This window comes from Leopardus geoffroyi, chromosome B3, assembly GCF_018350155.1.
Source record: "Leopardus geoffroyi isolate Oge1 chromosome B3, O.geoffroyi_Oge1_pat1.0, whole genome shotgun sequence".
NCBI lineage: Eukaryota > Metazoa > Chordata > Mammalia > Carnivora > Felidae > Leopardus > Leopardus geoffroyi.
Genome location: NC_059337.1, coordinates 87105306 through 87132874, shown reverse-complemented (window position 1 = coordinate 87132874; position 27569 = coordinate 87105306). Strand labels below are relative to the sequence as shown.

The window sequence follows — 27569 nt, the reverse complement described above, 5'->3', positions numbered from 1 at the left end:
GTGTCGAGTAAGAGATTGCTATGGCTGAGGTCAGAGAGGTCTTTTCCTGCTTTCTCCTCTAAGGTTTTGATGGTTTCCTGTCTCACATTCAGGTCCTTTATCCATTTTGAGTTTATTTTTGTGAATGGTGTGAGAAAGTGGTCTAGTTTCAACCTTCTGCATGTTCCTGTCCAGTTCTCCCAGCACCATTTGTTAAAGAGGCTGTCTTTTTTCCATTGGATGTTCTTTCCTGCTTTGTCAAAGATGAGTTGGCCATACGTTTGTGGGTCTATTTCTGGGGTTTCTATTCTATTCCATTGGTCTATGTGTCTGTTTTTGTGCCAATACCATGCTGTCTTGATGATGACAGCTTTGTAGTAGAGGCTAAAGTCTGGGATTGTGATGCCTCCTGCTTTGGTCTTCTTCTTCAAAATTTCTTTGGCTATTCGGGGCCTTTTGTGGTTCCATATGAATTTTAGGATTGCTTGTCCTAGTTTCGAGAAGAATGCTGGTGCAATTTTGATTGGGATTGCATTGAATGTGTAGATAGCTTTGGGCAGTATTGACATTTTGACAATATTTATTTTTCCAATCCATGAGCAGGGAATGTCTTTCCATTTCTTTAAATCTTCTTCAATTTCCTTCATAAGCTTTCTATAGTTTTCAGCATACAGATCCTTTACATCTTTGGTTAGATTTATTCCTAGGTATTTTATGCTTCTTGGTGCAATTGTGAATGGGATCAGTTTCTTTATTTGTCTTTCTGTTGCTTCATTGTTAGTGTATAAGAATGCAACTGATTTCTGTACATTGATTTTGTATCCTGCGACTTTGCTGAATTCATGTATCAATTCTAGCAGACTTTTGGTGGAGTCTATTGGATTTTCCATGTATAATATCATGTCATCTGCAAAAAGCGAAAGCTTGACTTCATCTTTGCCAATTTTGATGCCTTTGATTTCCTTTTGTTGTCTGATTGCTGATGCTAGCACTTCCAGCACTATGTTAAACAACAGCGGTGAGAGTGGGCATCCCTGTCGTGTTCCTGATCTCAGGGAGAAAGCTCTCAGTTTTTCCCCGTTGAGGATGATGTTAGCTGTGGGCTTTTCATAAATGGCTTTTATGATCTTTAAGTATGTTCCTTCTATGCCGACTTTCTCAAGGGTTTTTATTAAGAAAGGGTGCTGGATTTTGTCAAAGGCCTTTTCTGCATCGATTGACAGGATCATATGGTTCTTCTCTTTTTTTTTGTTAATGTGATGTATCACGTTGATTGATTTGCGAATGTTGAACCAGCCCTGCATCCCAGGAATGAATCCCACTTGATCATGGTGAATAATTCTTTTTATATGCCGTTGAATTCGATTTGCTAGTATCTTATTGAGAATTTTTGCATCCATATTCATCAGGGATATTGGCCGGTAGTTCTCTTTTTTTACTGGGTCTCTGTCTGGTTTAGGAATCAAAGTAATGCTGGCTTCATAGAATGAGTCTGGAAGTTTTCCTTCCCTTTCTATTTCTTGGAATAGCTTGAGAAGGATAGGTATTATCTCTGCTTTAAACGTCTGGTAGAACTCCCCTGGGAAGCCATCTGGTCCTGGACTCTTATTTGTTGGGAGATTTTTGATAACCGATTCAATTTCTTCGCTGGTTATGGGTCTGTTCAAGCTTTCTATTTCCTCCTGATTGAGTTTTGGAAGAGTGTGGGTGTTCAGGAATTTGTCCATTTCTTCCAGGTTGTCCAATTTGTTGGCATATAATTTTTCATAGTATTCCCTGATAATTGTTTGTATCTCTGAGGGATTGGTTGTAATAATTCCATTTTCATTCATGATTTTATCTATTTGGGTCATCTCCCTTTTCTTTTTGAGAAGCCTGGCTAGAGGTTTGTCAAGTTTGTTTATTTTTTCAAAAAACCAACTCTTGGTTTCGTTGATCTGCTCTACAGTTTTTTTAGACTCTATATTGTTTATTTCTGCTCTGATCTTTATTATTTCTCTTCTTCTGCTGGGTTTAGGCTGCCTTTGCTGTTCTGCTTCTAGTTCCTTTAGGTGTGCTGTTAGATTTTGTATTTGGGATTTTTCTTGTTTCTTGAGATAGGCCTGGATTACAATGTATTTTCCTCTCAGGACTGCCTTCGCTGTGTCCCAAAGCGTTTGGATTGTTGTATTTTCATTTTCGTTTGTTTCCATATATTTTTTAATTTCTTCTCTAATTGCCTGGTTGACCCACTCATTCGTTAGTGGGGTGTTCTTTAACCTCCACGCTTTTGGAGGTTTTCCAGACTTTTTTCTGTGGTTGATTTCAAGCTTCATAGCATTGTGGTCTGAAAGTATGCATGGTATAATTTCAATTCTGGTAAACTTATGGAGGGCTGTTTTGTGACCCAGTATATGATCTATCTTGGAGAATGTTCCATGTGCACTCGAGAAGAACGTATATTCTGTTGCTTTGGGATGCAGAGTTCTAAATATATCTGTCAAGTCCATCTGATCCAATGTCTCATTCAGGGCCCTTGTTTCTTTATTGATCGTGTGTCTAGATGATCTATCCATTTCTGTAAGTGGGGTGTTAAAGTCCCCTGCAATTACCACATTCTTATCAATAAGGTTGCTTATGTTTATGAGTAGTTGTTTTATATATTTGGGGGCTCCGGTATTCGGCGCATAGACATTTATAATTGTTAGCTCTTCCTGATGGATAGACCCTGTAACTATTATATAATGTCCTTCTTCATCTCTTGTTACAGCCTTTAATTTAAAGTCTAGTTTGTCTGATATAAGTATGGCTACCCCAGCTTTCTTTTGGCTTCTAGTAGCATGATAAATAGTTCTCCATCCCCTCACTCTCAATCTAAAGGTGTCCTCAGGTCTAAAATGAGTCTCTTGTAGACAGCAAATAGATGGGTCTTGTTTTTTTATCCATTCTGATACCCTATGTCTTTTGGTTGGCGCATTTAATCCATTTACATTCAGTGTTATTATAGAAAGATACGGGTTTAGAGTCATTGTGATGTCTGTATGTTTTATGCTTGTAGTGATGTCTCTGGTATTTTGTCTCACAGGGTCCCCCTTAGGATCTCTTGTAGGGCTGGTTTAGTGGTGACAAATTCCTTCAGTTTTTGTTTGTTTGGGAAGACCTTTATCTCTCCTTCTATTCTAAATGACAGACTTGCTGGATAAAGGATTCTCGGCTGCATATGTTTTCTGTCTAGCACACTGAAAATCTCGTGCCAATTCTTTCTGGCCTGCCAAGAGAAACATGCTTTTTAAAAGCTAGTTCCAGGGGCGCCTGGGTGGCGCAGTCGGTTAAGCGTCCGACTTCAGCCAGGTCACGATCTCGCGGTCCGTGAGTTCGAGCCCCGCGTCGGGCTCTGGGCTGATGGCTCAGAGCCTGGAGCCTGTTTCCGATTCTGTGTCTCCCTCTCTCTCTGCCCCTCCCCCGTTCATGCTCTGTCTCTCTCTGTCCCAAAAATAAATAAACGTTGAAAAAAAAAAATTAATTAAAAGCTAGTTCCATTTTATGAACAAAATTAATTAATTTGATTTTATTTTTAGCTATTTCAAGCTATGCATGATTTTATTCAGTATATTACCAAGGTCCTGTCCTGGGGTGTAGCAGGTGGGTACCGCAATGCCATGATACAGGTATTTTCTTGCAGACTTGGCTAAATCACTTATTGGAAGGTAGAAGAGTGCTAATGACACATTCAGGTGTGCCCCCCACTACTTTATAGGGAGGCTTCCTGTCTCTCCCCATTTTTGTACTCTGTTACTTCCACAACATTTTCCTCTGTTTCTTCTATTCTTCTATCATTACTATAAATGTGTTGGTCCTACCTGCTTTCATGTCAACATACATTGCACTCCGTACCTGTGATGGCACATGGCAGTGGCTTGACAAAGGCTCACATTAGTCTTGCTTATCAGCGCAGCTTGTTTAAAATCCTGAAACAGTTTTACAGGGCTTTGTTAATTTTGCAACATGATCTTCTGTGCTTTCTTAAACTTCCTTCTAATTTTGATTCTACCATGAACATACTTAACACAAGCATTAAAAATATACATCTTCTTGGGGCACCTGGGTGGCGCAGTCGGTTAAGCGTCCGACTTCAGCCAGGTCACGATCTCGCGGTCCGTGAGTTCGAGCCCCGCGTCAGGCTCTGGGCTGATGGCTCAGAGCCTGGAGCCTGTTTCCGATTCTGTGTCTCCCTCTCTCTCTGCCCCTCCCCCGTTCATGCTCTGTCTCTCTCTGTCCCAAAAATAAATAAATGTTGAAAAAAAATTAAAAAAAAAAATATATACATCTTCCTAAAACTTTTTTTTTTCCTTTTAGTATCACAGCTAGTGAGAATCGATGGAGCGGGGAAACCCATAACTGAAAACTCACTCGGAATCTTACGCTACTAGTCTCCACTCTCCTTGTGGTTTTGCCCTGATGTGTGTAAAGAGATATTTCATTTGCTTTCTTTTAATTGTTTTTTGTTTTTGTTTTTGTTTTCTGAGTGCACAACACCAGAAACATCCTCATCTAGATAGAGAAATTCACTTGGAGACAAGCTTTGGCAATACATGTCTATAAGACAAGCAGATACTCAGGCCCAGTTAAAGCGTATAACTGAGCCTTTCATGTGGATTAGCTAAGGCTACTCCTACCTTTGGAATCCACACTTCTGGGAAGGAGTGTATCATTTTGTGCAGGAATCCTAGAAGCCTCCTGAGAGGGAGCAATGTAAACTCTAACCCCACGATTTCAAGTTAGAGAAGTCAGCTAGGATAGACCTGAATGACCCTAGGGAAGAGGTTGTTAAGAGAATTAAAAGTGCTAAATCTGATGCTGTGGCCCTAACGTTGTCCTCTAGTAGGTGCCAGAGATGGGCTAAGCTTAACAGATCGTCTCCCTGTCCTTCTCTGTTCCCCCTTTTCTATCTCCTTCCTATCTTTCTTCCACAAACCTTCCAGGGCTATGCCAGAGGGAGGAAGCTGGCTGTCTTTTGGGGATAGAATGAGTTTTCTGCAAATACTGGGGTGAAAGATGGAGTAGTGGGGTCAAATGAGCATTCTGCGATCCTACTGGGGGAGGAAGGTATTAGTTACCGAGACCAACCCGTGAATGTGGATTCCCCACTTAGATTCCTGAAGTAAATTTTGATACCAAATGGAAATATTTGGGAGAAAATAAGAAAGTCATTGTCTAATCAAATATAATCTAATCAAATATGCTGGTAGCTAACTCCTCTAGAAGGATCATTTGGCTAAAATAGAGGCAAATTTGTAAGTGTGAGATTTGTTTAAATGTTCCTATTAATTTGAGGAGTTGTGGGGAGTGATCATAAACCTAAAAGGTTGAGAATACCAATTTCCGTTTGTAATCAGATAAAATTTATAAATGTCAACCTGACTTTATGTATATAACCATTATTACACTATATGGTAATTAGACATTAATGATCAGCAATAGACATAAATGATGACTGTTAGCATTACTCAAAATAAAGCTATCAGCATTTTTATTATTTTTCTCATCTGCATTAATCTTTTCTTTAATATGGAGATCATAAATAACAAACCACACCAAGTCATTTTTACACAAAGCAAAGTCCCAACTCTCATTCCCTCCACTGATTTGAGTTTATTTGTAAAGACCTTCACCCACACTGTCTTGCTTTCTGTGTCAGAGGGTGGTCTGGGACCTCATTCGTTCCTGTCTCTTCTGGATACCTGCTCCATCATAGTCCTGCTGTTTTCTGTACCTTTAATCCTTGTCTCACTGCCCCACCCTAACGTGCCTTCCCTCAATCCTCCCACTAGCAAACTACACATGCCCTGTCATTCTAGTTCTTGTCCTCGAAAGAACATCTCCTTGAAAGCATGGTCAACACCAATGGCTGCCATGTCTCCACATTCCCTCAACTTCTACTTGTTGTTTAATAAGGCCAATTTTAGGGGTGCCTGTGTGGCTTAGTTGGTTGAGTGTCCAACTTCAGCTCAGGTCATGATCTCATTGTTCGTGAGGTCGAGCCCCGTGTTGGGCTCTGTACTGACAGCTCAGAGCCTGAAGCCTGCTTCAGATTCTGTGTCTCCCTCTCTCTCTGCCTTACTCTGCTCGTTCTCTGTCTCTCTCTCTTAAATATATATAATAAACATTAAAAAAATTAAGAAAAAAATAAGGCCAATTTTATTTTGTAATTAGTAAACTGCCTCTAAAAACATTTGTTGTTTATTTTTATTCTTATCAAAGCAACCCGTGTATACAGTGTATAGGGTCTAATAAAACTAGAAAGCTTACAGTGACCTCCTGTTCCCCCTCTCCTTACTTGATTCCCACTCCCCAGAGGCAATTCTTTTTACAACTTCCTGTTTCTTGTTTTGCTATTTACCTTCCAATTTCTAAATAACACGAGTATCCTATCAGGTTTAACTTCCACCATAGGATAATACTTAGCTATCTTACACCATCGCTCCATGCACCTCACACCTCCTGCCACCATCCCATATACCTATGGCCATGCATTTGTTGGTTTCAGTCTCTGTTTTACTTCACTCAAGTGTAGGAACCTTAGCTACTCATTTATTTTTAAGTTTGAGGTATTAAAATCTTGAGTAGCAGTTTGGGGTGCCATGAACAACTCTTTTCCACTATCTTGAACTTTGTGGAATTATATATTTTTTATTCCTTTACTGTCTTCCTGGTAGGTTTTCAAGAGGACAAAGGGATAAACAAATGTTCTTAATCCAACCAGCTTAACTATTAACTTCCTAAACAATGCCAGTCTAAATGCTGCATTCTACTTCCTGGTCAACGTGTTCTTATGAAGGTCATACAACTTTCAATTAACTAATAAGTTTTCAGTACTCATCCTACTTAACCTCACTATTAATCAATTACTCCCACTAAAAAATTTTCCCTGGGCAGTTTTAAGACTGTTTCTCTTGCTTGTTTTATTTAGCCGTCTTAATATTAAAAGTCATATACTTTCACTGGGTTTTTTTCAACTTGCATTTTTTAATTTAGTTTTTAAATTAATTTTTTTACTTTACATGAAAAAAACCTCTTTTTTTTCTTGTTTTTACTTTTAATTAGTGGTTGCAGGGCATGCTTTTTTCCTAGACTTTTACCTATTTATATCATTTAAAGTATATTTCTTATAGCCAGAATATAGTTGGGGCTTTTTAAAAATTCCAATCTGATATTCTCATTATTTTAATCGGCACATTTTGCCCATTTCCATTTTAATGTAACATCTGATATGATTAGATTCAGGTCTACGATTTTATTATTTGTTTTCTGCTGGTTTTCTCTGTTTTCTGTCCCTTTGTTTTCCCTTTCTAGACTTATTTTGATTTATTTTAAGTTTTTAAACATTGGATTTTAATTAATCTATGGTCTTTTTTGCTAAGGAGGCCACATTTGGGCAGAAACTGAAATGAAAGCAAGACAGGCACCACAGACAGATCAGTGGGAAGAGTGTTCCGTGCTTGCTTAGGGAATAGCTTGTGTGAGGGCTCTGAGGCAGGAAGGGAGCCTGCCATTTCCAAGCAAAAGCAAAAGGCCAGAGTGGAGTGACTTGCGTGAAGAAAAGAAGAGCATTTGACCATGAAGGCAGATCAATGGGCAACAGTCAGACCATGGTCTTGGCTGGCCATAGTCAAGGATTCATATTTTATGCTCAATGTGATGGGAAGCCATTGGAAGGTTTTGAACAAAGGAATAACTTGATCTTCTTTATGTTTTTAAGAGGTCTCTCTGGCTGCTGTGTGAAGAACAGCATGTAGAGGAACAAGAGCAAAAGCAGAAAGGCAATTAAGAAGCTACTACAGGAGTCCAGGGAAGAGATGGCAAAGGCCTGAATTAGGAGGACAGCAGTGGCAAAAATGAGAAGTGATGAATTCAAAATACGCTTCGACAGTACAGCTGATTGGACTTGCTCATGAGTTAGATGTGGGGTTAAGAAAGAGAAGGGTCCAGAATGATTCCCCTGAGACCATGAGGTCCTCAAGAACTGGAACTCTGGTCTTCCTGATTCCCAAGGCTTCAATGCCAATGCCAGTACCCTGCTTTTTCAGAGAGAACATAGGATTTGGAATCAAGAAAGATCGGAGCTCAAATCTTGCCCCAGTACTTCTTAGTTGAAAGATTTTATTAAGTACTAATAAATATGTACTTGTTAGATAACACGGGTCCTATATTAAATTCTCCAGCAGCTGAGGTATTTTGCTCCCAACCCCTACTGTCCTCACTTGTTCCACCCCAACACTGGTGCCCAGAGTTCCAGAGCTTACTTGCCTACTCCAAAGAAGTTATGGAGCTCTACCTACCTGAGAGAATTCTGAATGGTGTATCTCAAAACCAAAACCTGAAGGAGTTCAAATCTTGAAATTGCATTTCATCACAGTATAAATTGCCTAGAATAAGGTTTTCTCAGGCACTTCCTTAACAATAAGTAATTCTGGGGGGGAGGGGGGCAGAATCTTAAAAGATGGCTCCCAGGCATAGGAAAATAATATAAGCCATGTCTGGAGGTTAAAAAATTAGGGACCACTCCACTCCATATTATTCTGTTGTGGTTCTTCAGACACACAAAAGCAAAACTGCCACTATTTAACTACAACCCTCAAATTGCTATTTAATTTTTGCCTCATGTCAATTCCAAAATTAATTTAAAACAGAAAATACAAATAAGATAAAAATGATAATGGTGGATTTTGTTTAATTATAACTAATAATTATTTTTTTAATTTTTTAATGTTTATTTTTGAGAGGGAGAGACAGAGAGAGACAGAGAGCGAGACAGAGCACAAGCAGGGGAGGGGCGGAGAGGGAGGGAGACAGAGAACCTGAAGCAAGCTCTGAGCTGTCAGCACAGAGCTCGACGCAGGGCTGGAACTCATGAACTGCGAGATCATGACCTGAGCCGAAGTCGGAGGCTTAACCAACTGAGCCACCCTGGTGCCCCAATAATTAACTATTAAAATACATTTTAACCCACCCGTTTTTCTTCCGATACACTACAGATGCTATCTTCCATTGCAATTCTGAGTGCCTGTTTCCACTAAAAAGTCTATTCCCAGTAGCCTATTTTGAGCACCTATTTTCTGCCCTAAACAAAACAAACAGATTTATTTTGATATGTTGTCAATGGGGAATGAGGAAAATTGTGAATGAGAAAGAATTATCACTGAGCAGCACAATAAATCAATACGTAAATCATTCTATTTGCCAAATAATTGAGTTTTGTGTGTAGCCAAAATATTCCCTGGGGGGAGGTGAGTGTTTTGATACTTCATCAAATCAGAACCATTTTTTTTTTTTTTTACATATTAGATGTTTCCCTGTAATCAAAGCAAAGTAAACATACACGATGTCTTGGCAAAGATTCTCTTATTCATTCAAAGTACTTCAATACAATTCTTGCTAAAGTTGTTATTGCTCATTAATATTGCCATTTGATACCAAAAGAAACTTGTTCACTGGTTTTCAGAACAGAACATGCAATATCAAGTAGGTTCATTTTTGCAAGGAAACAAGGTTTACCTCCAATGCGAAAGTATACTGCTCTAACTCTACATAGATGAGTCCACGGTTAATGAAGGTGTTTAACATCACAGTTTCTCCAGCATCGAGAAGCAGCACAATGCCATAATCTGTTAATGCCTAAAAATAAAATAACCACTTACAACCTGGATTCAACTCTAGAGTCTCACTACACTGGCTACGAACGAATGTGTTTATGCCCAAACTAGGACCTCACATCAGTTCTTTAATATGACGTACATTTATGGCCAAAAATAGTCATTTAGATTTAAAGGGTCCCCTTAACTAAGTGTTATAGATACTGCTATGCTTTAATAAATGGTCCACACTCTGCTCGCTTTTCACATGTTATCTGTGAAACGCTTCTAAGCATTTTTATTGTGTATGGTTTGGTGGGGGGGCATGCAACACCCTCCCTCACCTCAGTAGTTTCACCAAATGACTATTGACATGAAAGCAGAGCACTTGCTACCTTTTAAATTTTAATTTATTTTTAGTGTTTTATTGTTTTCCTCACTGAAACCTAAGTTTTATGGAGGTAGAGCTTATCTATTTTGCTCACCATTGTAAAGCCAGTAACTAGTTCAGTGCCTGTACATAATAGAAATCAGATAAATTTTTGTTGAATAAATCATGAATCAATGTAAATAGATTTGAGTACACAACAAATAAGCACTCTTTCGATAAGCACTTTGATAAGCATATTTGTGTTCTGTAAGACATTATTCTTTTTTTTTTTTTTTTTTTTTAATTTTTTTTTTCAACGTTTATTTATTTTTGGGACAGAGAGAGACAGAGCATGAACGGGGGAGGGGCAGAGAGAGAGGGAGACACAGAATCGGAAACAGGCTCCAGGCTCTGAGCCATCAGCCCAGAGCCTGACGCGGGGCTCGAACTCACGGACCGCGAGATCGTGACCTGGCTGAAGTCGGACGCTTAACCGACTGCGCCACCCAGGCGCCCCTGTAAGACATTATTCTAAACTAAGAATGATCAACTCATAGGACCTTTCTCCATTACTTTAATCTTTTTAAATTATATTATTCACTGACTAAGTATGTTTTTACTGGTCATCTACTCTATGCCAGGTACCAGGAATATGGCAAATTTGGGTTGGAACTAAATCTTTTAACTCATTTTCCTGCTGAATATTTTGTCCAAAAAGGCCATATGGTTTCATCAGAAAAGGGCCAAAACTTACACACTTGTAGCACATACTAACTGAAAATGCAAATAATATTATTTTGCTATTTGCTCATTGGTCCTTCTCTAGTGTTTCATTACTAGGCACTCAAGTGTCTAAAAGAACTGCACAATTAAAGGTCCTATATGTTCATTGTGACATAATTATCAGTGGGCCTATGCCAGGGCTGTAAAAATAATTCGTAATACTTATAAAACAAAAACAAAACTAGAACGTTAGCAATTTTCCTTTCACAGAATAACAGAATGTAAAATCTGTAAGATGCCTTAGAGATCCACTAAGCAACTGAATATGTGACACAAGAGGAAACAGAAACTGGGAAATGAGATTTCATGAAGGTCAATGAGCAGGATTTGGATCGTGCCTCTGCTATTTTTACTTAGCTTTTCAGTCTTGGGAAAATTGGTTAACACTAAGCCTCAGTTTCTTCGTCTGCAAAACTGGGAGGTAATTTATCATATTGTTGTTGTAAAAGTCCACTTAAAAATATTTGACTTTATGTTGGTAATGGATTTAGCCCTGTGTTTGTCACCCAATAAGCCCTAAGTAAGTGGTAACTGTTACTTATATTAATACATGGTGGTAGAAAGCAGAATTCACCTTTTGTTAGTTTTTATGAAAGTATATCTTGGAAGAAAGCCTAAGTACATTTTCTACAGAAAGATACTTGGGTTTCCTCAGTCTAGTGATGGCAGGAATCACTGTTTCTCCCTGAGAAACAGGGAGGTAGACAAAAAGAGAGGAGGTGACACTGTTAAATGACATCCGGTCCACATGCTCGATGTCAGATGGTTTTACAAAGCCACCTAAAGACTGTTAACCAGAAGCAAACAAACCTGTGAATACCAATGCAGGTCTCTACTCTCGCTGGGTTGTGTTTCTAACTTCTCCCTACTTTCATTTCCTCCTCTGTAAAATGACTCAATGGGATGAAATATGTTGGGTACAGAGCAGCTCTAACATAACCAATATGTTATTATTCTAGTTAGGTCTCTAGGTAGTTTCACATTTTTCCCATTCATAGAACACTGACTTTGTTATATATCAGAGATAACAAAAATGGGAGTTCCCTGCCCCTACCCAGTCCATTGTTTGTGGCTTCAGAATTACCCAGAAAAGGCAGGAATGGGGGTGGGGAGGGAGTTGTCAAAGACACCTGCTATGCAGGTTTCTCTGATAAATGATCCTTTAATTAGCTCTTAGAATCTTAACAACTCCTTTGTTAAAAATTAGTTATTCATTTGTCAACATTTCTGGAGGAAACCTGACAGACTGGTTACCAGGAATTCTACAGTCCTTAGGTAGAAAAAATGGTTCTCAACTTTTTCCCTTCCATAGCAAATAAATTTCTAAATCTCCAAATGCTTTAAACAGATTTAACTGCCCAAATTTCAAGGAGATTGGAGAGTGTATCCACACAGAACAGCAGGAATGTGATGTAGTTTTTTAAAGGAATGTTTCACTGGCTATGGAAGTAGAGAGAAAAAAAGGAAGACAAGCAGGCAACAGAGAAAGGGAAGCAAGAGGATGGGACAGACCACTAACAGCCAGAGACCAGCTGGCCAGTGAGGAATCTCGACTGGAAAAGGACCAAACCTACAAGAGTAGGAAAGAGATGGGGAAGATTAGAAAATATAAAAGAGGCCTTGCACTGGTGGAAGGTGGATCATGACAAATTGAGAAAAATGGTTACTGTAGCCTTTAGTTACAGCTTCATAATAAATACACAGGCAATACTGGTCACTGGTCCCAGGCTTGGAAACCATCATTCAATACTCCCTGCTGTGCCCATCGTCTGAACAGTGTACAAAAAAACCCCCCCAAAAAAAACAAACAAAAACCAAAAAACACCCTGACAAACTGTTCTGGCTAATGTTGAGATTTTAAAGCAACAATATTGCTAGTGATCACTGCTTAAAAATTCTGCAAGCAGTGTATCAGTAGAAACATTTACTCAAGTGAGAATTATGCAATATATTTTAATTTATAAATGCCTTCAAATGCTTATATAAGCATTGTAAAAGTCATTTTCATTTGACATTGCAGAGATTGGTATAAAAATATTTGGTGAGGACCAACAAAAACACTAAATATTCCTTGAAATGGTTCTTTGGTTTCTCAAGTGTGTAAGTGTGTGTGTGTGTGTGTGTGTGTATTTCCATAGGAATTATTTTTCAAAATTATAACATAAATAAGAAGAACATGTTTTACACATACTTTAAATGTGTTTACAAATGCATTAACATGCTGTTTACTAAAATGGTCATCTTACCATTCGAAGCTCACTTATCTTGGTATAACATAAGGCTCTGTTATAAAATGCTATGTAACTGTTTTTGTCCATGTTGATAGCTGTAGTTAAATCTGTAATTGCTAGCTTATAAGTCTACAAAGAAAAAAATAATTAGATAACAAGGGTTAATGGTAATGGAATGAAATTTAGTTGTAAAATAAGTTCTTGATTCTATCAGAATTTTTGAACACTCATTCAACCATCCTGCGTATCATTTGAAATTAAGACAAGTAACCTAATTTTTCATAGAGTTAATTAAGAAGATCTTTTGATAGGAATTATTATAATAATGTTTCTCCTACCTTCAAATAAAATTCAATATACAAACAACTTTAACTTAGATGATTGTTTTATTTCCAATATTGCTATAAAGCAAAAAGAAAATTATACTTCTTATTAGTAAAAGAGAAATAAGCCATATTCATCCAGCAAATATTCATCAGAGCTTGCTTCTGTCACTCTTACTGTTAGATCACATAATCGCCATGTTACCTACCCATGTTCTCCTTCACTTCCTCTTTGATGCTTTCCTGATACCTTAGATCACTCATTTCTATAGATAGTAATTTTCATGGAATTAACATGTAATACAAGGTCTTACCTTTGCTTTCAGGCATTATTTGCAAAGTATTTCATATGAAATAGTTACAAAGAAAGGTCAGAAAAGAAAAGTAGGGAGAAACAATGTATTCCATGAAGTATCAGATATCAATGGTAGTGCTCACACCCTTTGATCCAGTAATTTCCACTTAAGAATCAATCATAAACTCAAGCAATGACTTTGTTTTCAGTGTAACAGTATGAAGATAGTAATATAGTAAAATAGTAAAATATTTAAAACAATCCAAATGTCCAACAATAAAGTGATTAAGAATAAAATATGGTAGAATATTATTCAGTTGTTAAAAATGGTACCCTCAAGTATTGTGACAAGCAAGGCACAATAAATTTATAGGTAGCATATATATATATATATATATATATATATATATATATATATATATATATTTATATTTTCCCCCCCAGGGGAAAAAAGACTAAATGTAAATACACCAAAATGCCCTCTGGAATTTTCATTCGATGGTGGGGATAGTAGGTGATTTTAATCTTTCCCTTTATTCCCCTGTGTACTTTCCAAATTCTATAATAAATATACACTATTTTCTTAATCAGATAAATAATAAGTGCTATTCAAAATACAAATGTCAAAAATAAATATCACTATTTTGTGAAAAAATATAAAGTGTCTTATGCAGTTCTGTCATTTATACCTTGGCAATTCTCCTCTCACAGAGAAAGAAAGGAAGCAAGTCATAACTTGGCATCAGAGCACTCTAAAATCTCAGTTAACAAGGCAGGAAATCGCCTTACCTTGTTGTAGTATTTCAGAACTCCTCTGTAGATGTAGGCACGCACACTCTGAGGATAAATTTTGATGGCCTCATTACAATTCAAGATTGCTTTGGAGTATCTTCCTTTTAAACCATAGAAGGCTACTCGGCTTAGATACGCCTTTTCAGAGAAAGAGCAGAGGAAAGCAAGAATGGAAGTTTTAGTAAAAGCATCAATTCCCCCAAAATATGTAATAGTTTGAACAAATCCATGCCACCCAAAGATTATATAAAATATAGTCTTTTTTCCCACTCTTTTATTAGAAAATGTTTCAAATATGTAAAATAATAGAAAAAATAGTATAATGAACATCCATATGACTACCATCTTGATTCAATAATTATTATTTTGCAATATTTGTTGTATCTATTTTTTTCTGAATTATTTAAAAATAAGTTGTAGACATAATACTTCACCCCAAGTTTTCCACTATGTAAACATTCTCTTACATAAGCACCCTATCATTATATATCTAACAAAATTAATAGTATTTCCTTAAAATCATCTAATATTTAGTCCATATTCAAATTTCATAGGCTTTTAAAATCAAGATGCAATCTTGTGTCATCTCTCCAGCCTCTTAAAAGGCAAGAATAAATGTGATAGCAAAATAAGAAGTAAATGAAATTAATAACAGTATATAAAATTATAATTATTAATAGGTATAGTAAAATATTAACAATACTTATAAACATCACAATTCAGAAAGCACCTTTACATATAACATATCACTGTTGGAAATAACATCTTTAGTTCAAAGGGAAATACAGATATATGGATTATCAAAACAGAGTTGGCTAAGAAGTAGGTATAAGTAACTGATTCTTGCTAACTAATAACAACAACGTATAAAGGCTTGAATAGTTTTAGCAAATATAACACACTCTCCAAATCACTGAAATTATTCATTTAAATACCTGGTAATGTTTTGGATTGAGGGTAATTGCACGATTAAAATCCAGGACCGAGCTATCCTTGTTAAGTTTTACTTTACAAAGACCACGTTGATAAAAGCCTTCTGCAAAATCAGGATTTGCTTTCACAGCTTTTGTAAAACAATCAAAAGCCTAGGAGAGTATATTGTTAAAAAGAAAATCATTTAGGTAGTAGAATAGATTAACTTAAAATGTTAATAAATTACAGTGTATAACAATTGTTTAAAAGCTTTCACTTATTTTTGGTCATTTTAAATACATTTTCCAGTGAAATTCGTGGAGAAAACAAAAGTAATATAAACAAGTCAGGTTTATTATTATAATTTATAGGTTCCTTTACTCCCAAACTGATATCTATATAATCCATGTTGTTAGCTACCAATACTTTTGGAGGTGTAATTTTAATTGTTATTCTTCATAATGTGTTTCTTCAAAGAAATCACAACCAGTACATTTATTTTCTATGAGGGCCCAAGAACCATAGCAGATACATAGTAATGACATTTCTGAACAATGGAACTCTAAAAATTTCCCCAACGTTGTAAAGCAAATGTTGGTTTGCTCTGGTTGTCCAAAAGGACTAAAAACATAGAAAGTATTTATAATTAATTTATATTTATTGGAATTTCTTAATGGAACAACTCATCAAGTGCAACTCTTCTTCAAGTTTATGGAGATTCAAGTTTCAAACACCCCTAAATACAAAGACTGGAATGGTGTGTGTGTGTGTGTGTGTGTGTGTGTGTGCATCTGTGTCTAGGCCTGTGTATAGGGAGATTCAGTTATGGAATATCCAACATTAGCCACTGTAAAATATCAATTGTATTACTTATTTATCACATCACTGACAATTTTAAAATGGAGAATTATATAAATTAGCCAAATATTGGATCAATACATAATAACTGAGTCAACTGGCTTTCAATGAATCTGACCATCTTAATAACCAGTTTCAATCTGATATGAATTGTTCAGTTGTCAATAAAAGAAATTAGTATCCTACTCATGTTCTATTTATTCTATAGTATTACTCAGAAGCACTCAATTTAAAATGTTTACAATTTAATGGATAAATTCATGTTAATGTGATGAAAATATTCTGCTATAACAATTTCTTACAGTTAGATTTATTGTTTTGGTGGGAAACACACATTAGTCTTTGGAATACTGTTGGGAAACCAACATCAAATAAAAGGTACCGAGTAAATAAAATGATATAGCAGGCATTGCAGGGTGCAGACTGATTGTATTAAGCCAACCTTTATAAGAAACTTTGGTCTAGTCGATCACTGTATAGGTAGCCTTCAGAAATAGAACTGAATTCAAGAAATCAATTTCCAAAATCACAAAAAACCTATGCTCCTAAATACACAAAATACCATTTGTATGTTGCCTTCTTCCATGTAACAAAGGCCCAAGTTATACAGACAGTCTGCTGAAGCTGCTATGGCATTTGGTCCTTTATCAGAATGAGAAAAGATATCCAACGCCTTTTTAAACATTCTCATAGCTTCCTAGAATGATTAAAAAAAACATGGAAGGGAATGTTTTAACATTCATTTAACATGACAGCCTTAAAAGTTAAAAAGAATGCTAAGCATGCAGCCCTACTCTCATTTCACAGTAGGCCACAGTAGGACACAGGCCTTGTCAGTGCACCACCAGCTGAGGACCCAGGCAGGGAGTCTGATGGCAGGGAATCCCAACAAGGTGTCTCTCCTAAATCTGCTACTTAAGCAGACTTATAGATATGCACTTTTGATACTATAGTTTCTAAATTATTAAGGCTATTTTCTTGTAGTATAAAATCAGCTGAAAGTTATAGACTAGTTTATGACCAGTTTTTCAGTAATCTTCCTGAAAGAAATACTGAACAGCTATTAAATAGTAAAAGATTTCCAATGATAATATCTGATGTGGTTTTAATTAAACTTTATTTTGTCCTACTGTGCTCTTTATAATTTTTTTAACGTTTAATATTTTTGAGACAGAGAGAGAGACAGAGCATGAACGGGGGAGGGTCAGAGAGAGGGAAACACAGAATCTAAAACAGGCTCCAGGCTCTGAGCTGTCAGCACAGAGCCCGACGTGGGGCTCGAACTCACAGACCACAAGATCATGACCTGAGCCGAGGTCAGTCGCTTAACTGACTGAGCCACCCAGGCGCCCCTGTCCTACTGTGCTCTTAATGGAAATCCACTGGCACCAGAAAATAAACTAACATCAAAAATCACCCTCTTAGGGGCACATGAGTGGCTCAGTCAGATAAGTGTCTGACTCTTGATTTCAGCTCAGGTCATGATCTCATATTTCATGGGTTTGAACCCCACATCAGGCTCTGCACTGTCAGGGCAGATTTTCTCTCTCTCTCTCTCTCTCTCTCTCTCTCTGTCTCTCCCCCACTCACTCTCTCCCTCACTCTCTCTCAGAATAAATACATAAATTTTAAAATAAATCACCCATTTAAACTAGTCAAAATAGTTGAAATTTGCTAATGAAAAAAATTCAATTTTTCAGATAGAAATGACTTTTTTATAATTAGCTAACAGATATATTTATGGAAATATAAATATTTGTGACTCTTTAGACCATTTTCTTAATCATATTAAATTACTAAATAAACAACGAGATTTAGCTTGGGTATGCTAAGTGTCCTTTGTGCTTCCACTTAGCATCTATTTCACATATAACTTCAATATCCATCTTTCCATCCTTATTCTCAGCACTTGACCTTGCCATAGAAAAAACACACCACCTTCTTTCTCCATTTTCCTCCTTTTTACTTTTCAACACATCTATATCTTCTTCCATTTCCATTTTTTTCTCTCCTGACTTTGAATGGTTTCTATTCTTCTCCTTTTCAGAAGGAGAAATTCCTTCTGAAATTTCTAATTCTAATTCAGAAGGAATTAGATTCCTCAAGCTGTGTTCTTGACCCCTACTCCTCCTGCTCTGCCTGAACACAAGTTATTTCCTTCCTCTTCTGGGTCACTGCCCCTTCACTGTCTCTTTGAGTCCACAAAGTCTTCCATCCCATTTAAATTAAAGTAAATACATCTTCACTTCCTCCTGCTTCCTCTCATAGCTAGCTGATGTCCTACCTGTCTCTTCTTCACTTCTCTGAAAAGACTCCTGGGGAAGATCTAGAGGGGTACCCAAGTAAAGCATATTTATGTTCTAAAAATAATACTGCAGCTGTTATGTGGATAAAAGCTTAGAAGAGTGCAACAGTGTTGCTATCATTCTAGTAAAATAAAAATATGTTCTGGATTAAGATAATGACCATAGAAATGGAGAAAGGAAGTAGAACTGAGAGATATTTAGAAAGAATCAAGAGAACATCACTATTGATTGGATAGAACAGGGCAATCAAAGGTAATTCCAGATTTCTATAGAGCAATAAGTGGAGGAGAGGAGGTTAAAGTAAACATAAGAGGGGTGCCTGGGTGGCTCAGTCAGTTGAGCTTCTGACTTTGACTAAGGAAAGGATCTCATGGTTCATGAGTTTGAGCCCCGCATTGGGCTCTGTGCTGACAGCTCAGAGCGTGGAGCCTACTTCAGATTCTGTCTCCATCTCTCTCTGCCCCTCTCCCACTTGCACACAATCTTTCACTCTCCCTCCAATATAAATAAATTTTTGTTTAATTTTTAAGAAAACGTCAGAATATTCCCAAAACAAATTCAGTATCATAAAGGTGTCAATTTTCCCTAAAATAATCTAGAGATTGAATACAATTCAAAGAATATTCTGAATTTTCACCTTTCCTATGCATGTGCATACATGCACACGTGCACCACAACAATACACCCCAGTAAGCTAAGCAGCGCCATGCAGTGGAGAAAGGAGCCATTACACCAAGCCCAATCCAATTGCACCAACCAAGCTCAGGGCCTAGAGCACCACCATACGTCTTTCTGCCTGCTTAGTGTAGACTATAAAGTGCTTCATACTTTGACTTCTAGGGGAAATTGCATGTAATTTCAGATTTCATTCTGAACTGGTCCATCTATTTGTTTTTTGATTTTTGTTTTTCTTTTCTTTTTCTTGGATACAAAGAGAAAATTTTATTTTTATTTTCTGTTTTCTTTTTATTTTTTAATTCTTTTTACCATATTTTCATTTTTTATAGACTTTTTATTCTATTTTACTTTCTTCATTTCATTTTATTCTATTTTATGGTATACATTTGTTTTAATTTTTTTTTCAACGTTTATTTATTTTTGGGACAGAGAGAGACAGAGCATGAACGGGGGAGGGGCAGAGAGAGAGGGAGACACAGAATCGGAAACAGGCTCCAGGCTCTGAGCCATCAGCCCAGAGCCCGACGCGGGGCTCGAACCCACGGACCGCGAGATCGTGACCTGGCTGAAGTCGGACGCTTAACCAACTACGCCACCCAGGCGCCCCTACATTTGTTTTAATTTTTAAACATTTTCTTTTTTTCTTCTTTTCTTTTCTTTCCCTTTTTGCTCTATTCTGTCAAGCTTCTGTCAACAACCAAACCAAAACAGGTTCCAGCTTCCTTTATTTGACTTTTTTGTGTTGTTTTTCAATTTTCAACTTAATGTTTTATTTATATTTTTTCTTCCTCCAGAATTTTTTGTGTTGTTTTTCAATTTTCAACTTAATGTTTTATTTATATTTTTTCTTCCTCCAGAATGACAAAACGAAGAAATTCACCCCAAAAGGAAGAACAGGAAGAAATGACAGCCAGGGACGTTATCAACACAGACATAAGCAAGATGTCTGACCTAGAATTTAGAATCATGATAATAAGAATACTAGCTGGGGTTGAAAAAAGCATAGAATCCCTTTCTGCAGAAATAACAGGTGAAATTCAGTGAGAATGAAATTAAAAATGCTATAACTGAGACACAATCTCAAATGGGTGCCACGTGGCAAGGATGGATGAAGCAGAGCAATGAATCTGTGAAATAGAAGACAAAATTATGGAGAATAAACCCGAAAAAAGAGGGAAACTAAGGCAAAAGAGCATGATACAAGAATTAAATAACTTAGTGACTTATTAAAAAGGAATAACATCTGGGGCGCCTGGGTGGCGCAGTCGGTTAAGCGTCCGACTTCAGCCAGGTCACGATCTCGCGGTCCATGAGTTCGAGCCCTGCGTCGGGCTCTGGGCTGATGGCTCAGAGCCTGGAGCCTGTTTCCGATTCTGTGTCTCCCTCTCTCTCTGCCCCTCCCCCGTTCATGCTCTGTCTCTCTCTGTCCCAAAAATAAATAAATGTTGAAAAAAAAAAAAATTTAAAAAGGAATAACATCCAAATCATAGGCATCCCAGAAGATGAAGAGAGAGAAAAAAGAGGAGAAGGTTTATGGTAGCAAATCATAGCAGAAAACTTTAATTTAATTTTAACTTTAATTTAAAATTTTTAAGTTTAACTTTAAAATTTTAATTTTAATTTTTTCAACCTCATTAATTCCTTTTCTCCCTTCAAAATGATGAAACTAAGGAATTTACCTCAAAAGAAAGAGCATAAAGAAACAACAGCCAGGGACTTAACCAACACAGATACAAGCAAGATGTCTGAACCAGAATTTAGAATCATGATAATAAGAATACTAGCTGGAGTTGAAAATAGATTAGAATCGCATTCTGCAAGAAGTAAAAACCAGGCAGAATGAAATAAAAACTGCTATAACTGAGCTGCAATCACAGATGGATTCTGCGGCGGCAAGGATGGATGAGGCAGATCGGAGAATCAGCAATATAGAGGACAAACTTACAGAAAATAATGAAGCAGAAAAAAAGAGGGAGATTAAGGCAAAAGAGCATGATTTAAGAATTAGAGATATCAGTGACTCATTAAAAAGAAACAACAACAGAATCATAGGGGTCCCAGAAGAGGAAGAGAGAGAAATAGGGGTAGAAGTATTGTGAACACGTCATAGTGGAAAACTTTCCTAACCTGGGGAAAGACACAGACATCAAAATCCAGGAAGCACAGAGGACCCCCATTAGATTCAACAAAAACCGACCATCAATAAGGTATATCATAGTCAAATTCACAAACTACTCAGGCAAGGAGAGAATCATGAAAGCAGCAAGGGAAAAAAAGTCCCTAACCAACAAGGGAAGACAGATCAGGTTTGCAGCAGACCTATCCACAGAAACTTGGCAGGCCAGAAAGGAGTGGCAGGATATATTCAGTGTGGTGAATCAGAAAAATATGCAGCCAAGAATTCTTTATCCAGCAAGGCTGTCATTCAAAATAGAAGGAGAGATAAAAAATTTCCCAGACACACAAAAAGTAAAGGAGTCTGTGACCACTAAGCCAGCCCTGCAAGAAATTTTAAAGGGGACTCTCTGAGGGTAGAAAAGATTAAACAAAAAAAGACCAAAAGTAAGAGAGACTAGAAATGACCAGAGAACACCACTAGAAGAAACTCCAACTCTACAGACAACACAATGGCAGTAAATTCATATCTTTCAGTACTCACTCTAAATGTCAATGGACGAAACACTGAATGGATAAGAAAATAAGGTCCACCTATATGCTGTTAACAAGAGACCCATTTTAGACCTAAAGACACCTTCAGATTGAAGGTAAGAGAATGGAGAACCATCTATCATGCTAATGGTTGCCAAAAGAAAGCCAGAGTAGCCACACTTATATCAGACAATCTGGATTTTAAAATAAATACTGTCACAAGAGATGAAGAAGGGCATTTATCATAATTAAGGGGTCTATCCACCAAGAATATCTAACAATTGTAAACATTTATGCCAACATGGAAAAACCCAATATAAATTAAACATAAAGAAACTCATTGATAATAATATCATAAAAGGAGGACCTTCAACACCCCACTCACAGCAATGGACATATCATTTAAGCAGAAAATCAATAAGGAAACAATGGATTTCAATGACACACTGAACGAATGGACTTAATAGATATATTCAGAACATTACATTCTAAAGCAACATAATACACATTGTTCTTGAGTGCACATGGAACACTCTCCAGAATAGAACACATACTGGGACACAAATCAGCCCTCAACAAATACAAAAAGATCGAGATCATACCGTGCATATTCTCAGACCACAATGCTATGAAACTTGAAATCAACCACAATAAAAAATTTGAAAAGACAACGAATACTTGGAGATTAAAGAACACTCTAGTAAGGACTGAATGGGTTAGCCAATAATTTAAAGAAGAAATTAAAAAGTACATGGAAACCAATGAAAATGATAACAGCCTAAAACCTCTGGGACGCAGCAAAGGCGGTCCTAAGAGGGAGGTATATAGCAATGCAGGCCTTCCTAAAGAAGGAAGACAGGTTTCAGATATGCAATCTAACCTTACACTTTAAAGAGTTGGAAAAAGAACAGCAAATAAAACCCAAAACCAGCAGAAGACAGGAAATAATAAAGATTAGAAGAGAAATCAATGCTGTCGAAAAAAAAAAAAAAAAAAAACAACAGTAGACTAGATCAATGAAATCAGGAGCTAGTTCTTTGAAAGAATTAACAAAATTGATAAACCCCTAGCCAGTTTGATTAAAAAGAAAAAATAAAGGACCCAAATAAATAAAATCAAGAATGAAAGAGGGGAGATCTCAACCAACACCCCAAAATGCAAACCATAATAAGAGAATATTATGAGCAACTATATGCCAGTAAGTTGGGCAATCTGGAAGAAATGTACAAATTCCTAGAAACATATAAACTAGCAAAACTGAAACAAGAAGAAATAGGAAAGTTGAACAGACCCATAACCAGTAAATAACTGGAATTAGTAATCAAAAATCTCCCAAAAAACAAGAGGCCAGGGCTGGATGGCTTTCCAGGGGACTTTTACCAAATATTTAAAAAAGAGTTACCACCTATTCTTTTGAATCTGTTCCAAAAAATAGAAATGAAAGGAAAACTTCCAAACTCATTCTATGAAGCCAGCATTACCTTGATTACAAAACCAGACAAAGACCCCACTAAAAAGAACAACTACCAACCAATTTCCCTGATGAATATGGATGCAAAAATTCTCAAAAAATATTAGCCAACCAGATCCAACAATACATTAAAAAAATTACTCACCATGATCAAGTGGGATTTATACCTGGGATGCAGGGCTGGTTCAATATCTGCAAATCAATCAATGTGACACATCACATTAATAAAAGAAAGGACAAGAATCACATGATCCTCTCAATAGATGCAGAGAAAGTATTTGACAAAATACAGCATCCTTTCTTGATAAAAACCATCAAGAAAGTAGAGACAGAAAGATCATACCTCAAGATCATAAAAGCCATATACAAAAGACCCACTGCTAATATCATCCTCAATGCATAAAAACTGAGATCCTTCCCCCTAAGGTCAGAAACACGACAGAGATATCCACTCTCATCACTGTTATTCAACACAGTACTGGAAGTCTTAGCCTCAGCAATCAGACAACAAAAAGAAATGAAAGGCATCCAAATCAGGATGGAGGAAATCAAACTTTCACTCTTCACAGACATGATACTTTATATGGAAAACCCAGAAAGAGTCCACCATAAAACTGGTAGAACTGATCCATGAATTCACCAAAGTCACAGGATATAAAATCAATGCTCAGCATTCAGTCACATTTCTATACACCAATAATGAAGCAGCAGAAACAGAAATCAAGGAATGGATCCCATTTGCAGTTGCACAAAAAAAACATAAAATACCTAGGAATAAACCTAACTAAAGAGGTGAAAAATCTAAACACTGAAAACTATAGAAAATTTATGAAGTAAATTGAAGAAGGCACAAAAAAATGGAAAAATGTTCCATGTTCATAGATTAGAAGAACAAATATTGTTAAAATGTTGATATTATCCAAAGCAATCTACATATTCAATGCAATCCCTATCAAAATAACACCAGCATTCTTGATAGACTTAGAACAATCCTAAATTTTGTATGGAATCAGGAAAGACCCTGAAGAGCCAAAGCAATCCTGAAAAAGAAAACCAAAGCTGGAAGCAACACAATCCCGGACTTCAAGCTGTGTTACAAAGCTGTAATCATCAAAACAGTATGGTACTGGCACAAAAACAGACACATAGATCAATGGAACAGAATAGAGAACCCAGAAATGGACCCACAAACCTATGGCCAACTAATCTTTGACAAAGCAGGAAAGAATATCCAGTGGAATGAAGACTCTCTTTAGCAAATGGCATTGGGAAAACTGGACAAGCCACAAGCAGAAGAATGAACCTGGACCACTTTCTTACACCATACACAACAATCAACTCAAAATGGATTAAAGACCTAAATGTAAGATAGGAAGACACCAAAATCCTAGAGAAGAAAGTAGGTAAAAACCTCTTTGACCTCAGCCACGGCAACCTCTTACTCAACATGTCTCCAGAGACAAGGGAAATAAAAGCTAAAATAAATTAACTATTGGGACCTCATCAAGATAAAAAGTTTGTGCATGGCAACAGAAACAATCAGCCAAACCAAAAGGCAACTGACAGAATATGAGAAGATATTTGCAAATGACATATCCAAAATCTATAAAGAACTCAAACTCAACACCCAAAAAACAAATAATCCGTTGAAGAAATGGGCAAAAGACATGAATAGATACTTCTCCAAAGAAAACATCCAGATGGCTAACAGACACATGAAAAAATACAACACATCACTTATCATCAGGGAAATACAAATCAAAACCACAATGAGATACCACCTCGTGCTTGTCAGAATGGCTAAAATTAACAACTCAGGCAACGGCAGATGTTGGTGAGGATGCAGAGAAAGAGGCATCCTTTTGGACTGCTGGTGGGAATGTGAACTTGTGCAGCCACACTGGAAAACAGTATGGAGATTCCTCAAAAAATAGATATAGAACTACTAAAAAATAAAAATAGAACTACTCTACGACCCAGCAATTACACTACTAGGCATTTATCCACGGGATACAGGTGTGCTGTTTAGAAGGGACACATGCACCCAATGTTTATAGCAGTGCTATCAACAATAGCCAAAGTAAGGAAATGTCCATCGATAGATGAATGGATAAAGAAGATGTGGTGTGTGTGTGTGTGTATATATACATATATATACACACACAATGGAGTATTACTCTTCAATCAAAAAGAATGAAATCTTGCCATTTCCAACTACGTGGATAGAACTAGAGTGTATTATGCTAAGCGAAATTAGTTAATCAGACGAAGACAAATATCATATGACTTCACTCATATGTGGAACTTAAGATACAAAACAGGTGAACATAAGGGAAGGGAAGCAAAAATAATATAAAAACAGGGAGAGGGACAAAACAGAAGAGACTCTTAAATATAGAGAAGTGAGGGTTGCTGGAGAGGTAGTGGGAGGGGGGATGGGCTAAATGGGCAAGGGACATTAAGGAGGACACTTGGGATGAGCACTGGGTGTTATATGAAGGGGATGAATCACTGGGTTCTACTCCTGAAATCATTATTGCACTACATGCTAACTTGGATGTAAATTAAAATAAATAAATAATAAAATAAATAAAATAAAATAAAATAGAAGAAGAATAAAGGCCCAAGAATAACCAGTAGTTTCCTAGAGAAGAATATGGTGTAGGGGCTAGCTTTACCAGATATCAATAATTACAATAAAACTAAAATAATTAAGAGATTGTACTATTGGGCTGGGGATAGAGAAACTGACCAAAAGACAAGAATAGACAGCCCCAAATCAGATCCACATATGCATGAAAACTTATAATATGACAGCTGTACCACTTCAGATCTTTGGCTTGAGAGAACAGTCCAATAAATGACACTTGAACATTTGAATATCCATATAGGAAAAATTAAAATGTTACCACTATCTCACACTCAAAGAAATCAATTTAAGTTAGAGTAAGATCTTAAATAGAAAAAGCAAAACTTAAACTTTTAGAAGAAAATATCTGTATGACCTTGGGAGAGGGAAAAACTTCTTAAACAAGAATTGTTTAAAAGCCACAACAGTAAAACAAACAAATAGATACATTCTACTATATTAAAATTAAGAACTTCTGTAAAACCAGCCACAAATTACAAGAAGATATGTGGCATACATGACAACCAACCAAGGATTGATACACAGAATTTATTTTTTAATGCCTAAAATCTATAAGAACAAGACAAACAAAAAATATGTGCAGGAAATTAAGAGAACATGAAATATGAGCAATTAACAAACATATAAGAAGATGCTCAATCTGTGCTCAGAGAAATGTGAATTAAGACCACAATGAGACATCAGTTTTTACCTACTAAACTGACAAAAACAAAGTCTGACAACCAATTACAGTAGAGGATAGAGATCAACAGGAACATTCATACATGACAGGTAGGAGCATAAATTGGTACAGCCCTATGTAACAACATGCCATTTTCTTGAAAGTTAAATATTCACATTCTATACATACCAGCAATTCCATTCATAGGAATATATCCTGGAAAGCTATTCCACATGTTAACAGAAAACATGTAAAGGAATATTTATAGCAGCCCTAGTCTTAAGAGGAAAAATAAATAAATAAAAAGTAATAACCCAGATGTTAATTAACACAAGAATCAATAAATAAATGTTATAATCTAGTTCTGCAAAAAAAAAAAAAGTATATAAGCTGTCATGCTGAGCACAATATAAAAATTCTATTAATAGGTTTAGTAAATAATACGCAAGACTTTTCACCTTGATTTTCTTGGCTTTCATTTGGGCTTTTGCTAATAGAGTATACATGGTGAGCTCAGGCCTGTTCGAAGTGATCCGATCCAAGACCTGAATGGCCTTGTCATGGTTTTCACAAAATGAATAAATGAGTGCTTGCTGTATAGGACTCAGCTCAATGAGACCTAAAAGGAAAATAAAATTTATCAATTACCTTTGTCAAGTATCTAGGATTTAGAATATGATTATTTTAAGGATGTCAAGCAATTCAATAATTTATCTTTGTAATATGAATAAATCAATGCAATACTAAAATCTATTTACTACCAACAAACAATAAGATATTCCAATTACAAACAACAACAAAAACAAAAAAACTAAAATTATAACCCTGGAATCTCCCATAATAATCTCTAAGAAAATTCATTTCATCAATGAAGCATTTACTAGTTGATTTTGTACATGTGAAACTGAACATTTAAATTTTCAAAATCATCTTTGATGAAGTACACCTTCCATGTTATTCCTACTTGCCTATTGAAAACAGTATAAACATTGTAGGAGGT

At 36.5% G+C, this 27569-nt stretch overlaps 1 protein-coding gene across 3 annotated transcripts in view; it reads right to left on the bottom strand.

Annotated features, from left to right (window-relative positions):
- Positions 1 to 27569, bottom strand: part of TTC6 (tetratricopeptide repeat domain 6) — a 208137-nt gene that overhangs the window by 18692 nt on the left and 161876 nt on the right. For 2 of the 3 annotated variants that reach the window (XM_045450746.1, XM_045450748.1), the window contains 7 exons: positions 27028 to 27188; positions 16717 to 16851; positions 15320 to 15469; positions 14382 to 14522; positions 12990 to 13103; positions 9514 to 9633; positions 3853 to 3926 (listed from right to left, as the gene is read on the bottom strand). In XM_045450746.1, the coding sequence (XP_045306702.1) occupies positions 3853 to 3926; positions 9514 to 9633; positions 12990 to 13103; positions 14382 to 14522; positions 15320 to 15469; positions 16717 to 16851; positions 27028 to 27188 (895 nt within the window). The remainder of the gene's footprint in view (positions 1 to 3852; positions 3927 to 9513; positions 9634 to 12989; positions 13104 to 14381; positions 14523 to 15319; positions 15470 to 16716; positions 16852 to 27027; positions 27189 to 27569) is intronic. The other variant, XM_045450747.1, reaches the window with a different exon arrangement.